This window comes from Ranitomeya variabilis, chromosome 6 (genome assembly GCF_051348905.1).
Source record: "Ranitomeya variabilis isolate aRanVar5 chromosome 6, aRanVar5.hap1, whole genome shotgun sequence".
NCBI classification, from domain to species: domain Eukaryota; kingdom Metazoa; phylum Chordata; class Amphibia; order Anura; family Dendrobatidae; genus Ranitomeya; species Ranitomeya variabilis.
Window position 1 is genome coordinate 28,629,049 of NC_135237.1, and position 5,103 is coordinate 28,634,151.

Genomic DNA, 5,103 nt, shown 5'->3' on the forward strand with positions numbered 1-5,103 from the left:
CTGTGTGCACACGATGCAGAATTAGTGTGGATCCGCAGCGGATTTTTCCGTGCAGAAACGCTGCAGTTCCGCACAGTGATTTACAGTACAATGTAAATCAATAGAAAAGAAAAGCTGTGCTAATGGTGTGGAAAAATCCGCATGAAAACCTCTGCAGAACAAAAGAAGTAGCATGCTACTTCTTTGGGGAGGAACTGCAGCGTTTCTGACCCCTTCCATAATAGAAATCCGAGGGGTAAAAAACGCAGAAAATCCGCATCAATTCCGCATCAAAAACGCACAAAATCCGCATAAAATCAGCGGCAAATCCGCACCTGCATTTTCTGCCAGTAGATGCGGATTTTGTGCTGAAAATTCTGCACCCCAATCCTCAACGTGTGCACATAGCCTAATACAGGAGGTAAAACTCAGGATCAGTAATGTATGTACACAGTGACTACACCAGCAGAATAGTGAGTGCAGCTCTGGAGTATAATACAGGATGTAACTCAGGATCAGTAATGTATGTACACAGTGACTGCACCAGCAGAATAGTGAGTGCAGCTCTGGGGTATAATACAGGATGTAACTCAGGATCAGTAATGTAATGTATGTACACAGTGACTACACCAGCAGAATAGTGAGTGCAGCTCTGGAGTATAATACAGGATGTAACTCAGGATCAGTAATGTAATGTAATGCAGTGGAGGGAGCGGTAATCTAACAGCCGCCATTGGTTCAGCCGATGTGTGGTCGCCGATAGACCGGATATGTGACCAATAGGTTGGGGGAAATCTAGTCACAAGATCAGGGCTGATGGCAACTGCAGTCACAGGATAAGAAAAACTATAAAATTAATTAATTCCTCCCTCCACCTCCCATCTTAATTTCTGATCTTTTTAGGGCATCTAAAGAATGTAATAACAAATACTAAAAACAAAATAAACATAAAATAATTCCATTTATTTCCTTTTCTATGTCAAAATAATCAGCCAAAACTGGTGGAGAAAAACAACAATTGTTTGCACAGATTTGTTACAAAAATCTCTGCATCTAAAAAGATCAGTTTTTCTTTTTTACATAAATGCTCTCGATTTCTGCAAGCCTTCTTCAGATGACTGTTTTTTTTTTTAAATACTTTTGGCAGTTTTTTTTCACATCACGACCTTGATTAAAAACAGTAAACTTTCAGTTTTCACTCGGGCCACTGAGGTTAGTTAAGAGTCAGACTTCCTATCCTTTCAAGAACCGTTTTCAGCTGACTCCTTATCATCAGAGGCAGGATTACAATGACTGATACAGCCTCTGTACACTGCTGAAAACTCAGTATCCACCAATCACAATGGGCGATGTCACAGCTCCTCCTGCTTCCCTTCCCTCTACAATGACCTTTGCACACGCTCATTAGATGCCGCAATAGAAAATATAAGGTCAGACCCTGATCATTGTGGCTAATGTACATGTTAAATTTGTGAAACAACTGAAAAAAAATCCTCAGTGTCCAGTGTGAAAATTGTAAGATTTCAATTTCTTTTATTCATAATAAATTTTAATGTGATTGGTTAAAATACATCTGAGCAATGATGAGTGTGAACAATGTCAGGAGTATGGCGGCATTTATTGTCAGGTAGATGTCAGGAGTATGGCGGCATTTATTCTCAGGTAGATGTCAGGAGTATGGCGGCATTTATTGTCAGGTAGATGCTAAAGCTCCCCACATGGCGTGGACACATGTTAAACACATTTTCTTACATCACCCCATGGCCGGAAAGCAGGTATACCACCCAAATATAACAGGAAATAAAAATAATGATAAACATGTAGAAAAGCTTCATAATAATGGGAAATAATGTAACCGACTCAGTATTCAGGAAAGACTTTATACAACAAAACAACTATAAAACTTGAGGATTTTCCCCAAGGATTTATCCAAAAAAACATATTTTAGTGGGAGTTTTAGAAATCAATGGCAGTCCTTCAATCCCCCCCACACTGCATTCTCCATATACTTCGGTGGAGATATAACTGCACATAGAGGAACCTCCTCATAACATTTTATGGAGAATGTGGTTGGAAATTTGTGATTAAGGGCCAGTTAATAACTGCACGTAGCTGTAGAATGGCATCAGCATCAATGTTACTGGTGGGCCCTTAGCAGCTGGGTCTGGAGCAGTGATGTCACAGTGTGGAATGTGGAACTCGATGACATCATCTACTCTATGACATCACAATGGAAGCAAAGGAGTAAGGCCTATGTAAAGCCTGCGCACAGAGCCGGAGCTGTCATTTGTGTGACTCCCTACTGGATACACAAAGCTACAGGAGGAATACGAAGGAGAAAGAAAGCGACGCCATCATGAGGATTCATGGACGTCGCCGTTATGGCCAGCGGCTGCTGGTCAAGGCTCTCTCTTACTGCAAGTCAATTGGCTTTAGCCTTCTGACCCGATTCAGGAAATCCCAATGGAATTGGAGAACTCTGTTGAAGGATTCCTTCCAGGCCCTGAAATCTGCCACCATTACAGCGGTCAGGAGCTTCAGGTCAGTTGCTATAAAAAGACGTAAAGACCACGTCATCAGCCAAGACAGCGGTGAGAAGAGCCCAACCTACATAGTAGGTGACACTGAGCCCACTTCTAGCATTGCAGAAAGTGGAGAGGATCTTGCCGATCCAGAATGTGCACAAGGTGCACCCGAGGGGCTACCACAAACAAGACCCCGAGACAATCTGAAAAGAAAAGCACCAACCTCTGAGGATAGTCAGCACGAGATGCTGCCACCAGCCAAGAGAGCTGCTATAGAAAACATTACTGATCTACTTAGAAAACTATCCCTGGAGATGGAGACCCCACAAGTGGAGATGCCCGATATTGGGAACCAGGAGGACAACCTGTCTCCAGAGCACTTAACCATCCTGCAGAGCAAAGGGGAGGAAGGCTACCTGGATGACGAGATCATCATCATGGCCCAGGACCTGCTGCAGAGCCAGTTTGAGGGTTTTGATGGCCTGCAGCCCCCCTGTGCGCTTATGGTACCAGGGTACAGAGTACTGAAGAATGCTGTACAAATCCACTATGATGAGGAAAGGATGCACTGGCTGACAACCTGCTATAAAAATGGCCAAATCTTTGTGGCCGACAGCAGCAACTCCAGGAATCTGTCTCCATCCATCCGTCAGCAGATTATCAACATGTACAGTGAAGTGGTCGACAATCCCCTGAAAAATCTGAGGTTTATCGATGTGGATCAGCAGAAGAACTGCTACGACTGTGGCTTATATGCTATAGCGTTTGCCTACGAGCTTATGGCAGATGGCGGTGAACCCAGAGCTGAGTTCCAGCCACGGATGATGAGGACTCATCTAATATCCTGCCTGCAGAACGGCAGGATCAGCGGATTTCCCAAAAACATCCGGAAGTGACTCCATGTCTATAAACGGCATGTAGAGTCTATGACAGTCCAAGAGATCGACCCAACCTTCACCGGACACGACCCGGGGCCATAGACCAGTCTGCACCAGTAAGTAACCATGGACTTTTTACTCTTTTGATCAAAATAATGTCCGCCAGGTCCCCAATGTAGATTTCATGTACTATTACTATTTACTGTTTATTTTCTGCAGAGGATTCGTTCATTTTGTTCTTTCCTAGGTTATGGCTCTGTGATGTCACAATCTACATGGAACTTCGATGTCATGATCTCATCGACGATATCACAATGAATATGATGGGGGGGGTGCAGCCATTATTGGGGGCGTCTAATATACTTTTTTTACTTCTTATTCCAGAAAGAGCATGAAGCGAGTAACTCCGGCCATCACATCCAGGCCCAGAGATGGATCGCATTGGACGCCCTCAAACCCTAAATCACGTAAGTTCCTTGTTACAGAGTTACTAAAACCTCTTCTCATGTGATAATATATGTATATAGCCAAAAGTCATGTTGTCAGACATGGCCGGAGTGTCATTGTATCCTCATTGTATCCTGATGTTCTGTTTCTTTCTGTCTCACAATATTTATGAACCCGGTAGTGACTCCATGTCTATAAACGGCAGGTGGAGTCTATGATGAAGAGATCGCCCCGACCGTAAACCAGACATGACCCTGAATGACAGACCAGTCTGCACCAGTAAGTAACCATGAACTTTCCATGATACCCTCAATATAGTGAATGTATAAAAATGGGGGGCGTGCTGCCATTATTGGGGCATCTGATCTTCATTGTTTTTACTTTTTGTTTAAGGTCAGGAAGTGACTCCATGTCTATAAACGACATGTAGAGTCTATGATGGTCCAAGAGATTGACCCGACTTTCAACCGGACATGACCCGGAGCCACAGACCAGTCTGCACCAGTAAGTAACCATGAACTTTCCATAATAACCTCAATATAGTGAATGTATAAAAATGTGGGCATGCTGCCATTATTGGAGGCGTCTGATCTTCATTATTTTTACTTTTTGCTTAAGGTCAGGTAGTGACTCCATGTCTATAAACGGCATGTAGAGTTTATGACGAAGAGATCGCCCCGACCTTCAAAAGGACATGACCTGGGGCCACAGACCAGTCTGCACCAGTAAGTAACCATGAACTTTCCATAATACCTTCAATATAGTGAATGTATAAAAATGGGGGGCGTGCTGCCATTATTGGGGGCGTCTGATTTTCACTGTTTTTACTTTTTGTTTAAGGTCCGTAAGTGACTCCATGTCTATAAATGGCATGTAGAGTCTATGATCCAGCACTGTCCAGGGGAAGGGCAGTCCGTCAGCCATGGTTCCCTAGAGGTTTCCTCCACTGGGGGTTTTTCCTCTCCTGATCGCTGACAGACAACTCTCCGTGAGTTCAGGACCCATCATCATTGTGGGAACTTCTACATGTGATATCTTGTATGAAGCTAATAAAGAATTACATTATTATCTAGCAGCCGTGTGTCTGAGCCGTATGTCTGAGCCACGTATCTTAGCCGTGTGTCTCAGCTGTGTATCTGAGCTGTGTATCTGAACCGTGTGTCTCAGCTGGGTGTCTCAGCTGTGTGTTTGAGCCATCTGTCTCAGCTGTGTATCTGAGCCGTCTGTCTGAGCCGTGTATCTGAGCCAAGTCTTATTATGTATCATCACAGTAT

At 43.8% G+C, this 5,103-nt stretch overlaps 1 protein-coding gene across 1 annotated transcript; it reads left to right on the forward strand.

The window, feature by feature from the left end:
- Window positions 1-2,286: 2,286 nt before the first annotated feature.
- LOC143783380 (uncharacterized) lies at window positions 2,287-4,901 on the forward strand. The gene is made up of 6 exons (XM_077271794.1): window positions 2,287-3,498; window positions 3,767-3,849; window positions 4,011-4,108; window positions 4,223-4,333; window positions 4,448-4,554; window positions 4,670-4,901. Exon 1 carries the CDS (start codon window positions 2,336-2,338, stop codon window positions 3,398-3,400), a length of 1,065 nt encoding a protein of 354 aa, XP_077127909.1. The 5' UTR covers window positions 2,287-2,335; the 3' UTR covers window positions 3,401-3,498; window positions 3,767-3,849; window positions 4,011-4,108; window positions 4,223-4,333; window positions 4,448-4,554; window positions 4,670-4,901.
- The last annotated feature ends 202 nt before the right edge of the window (window positions 4,902-5,103 follow it).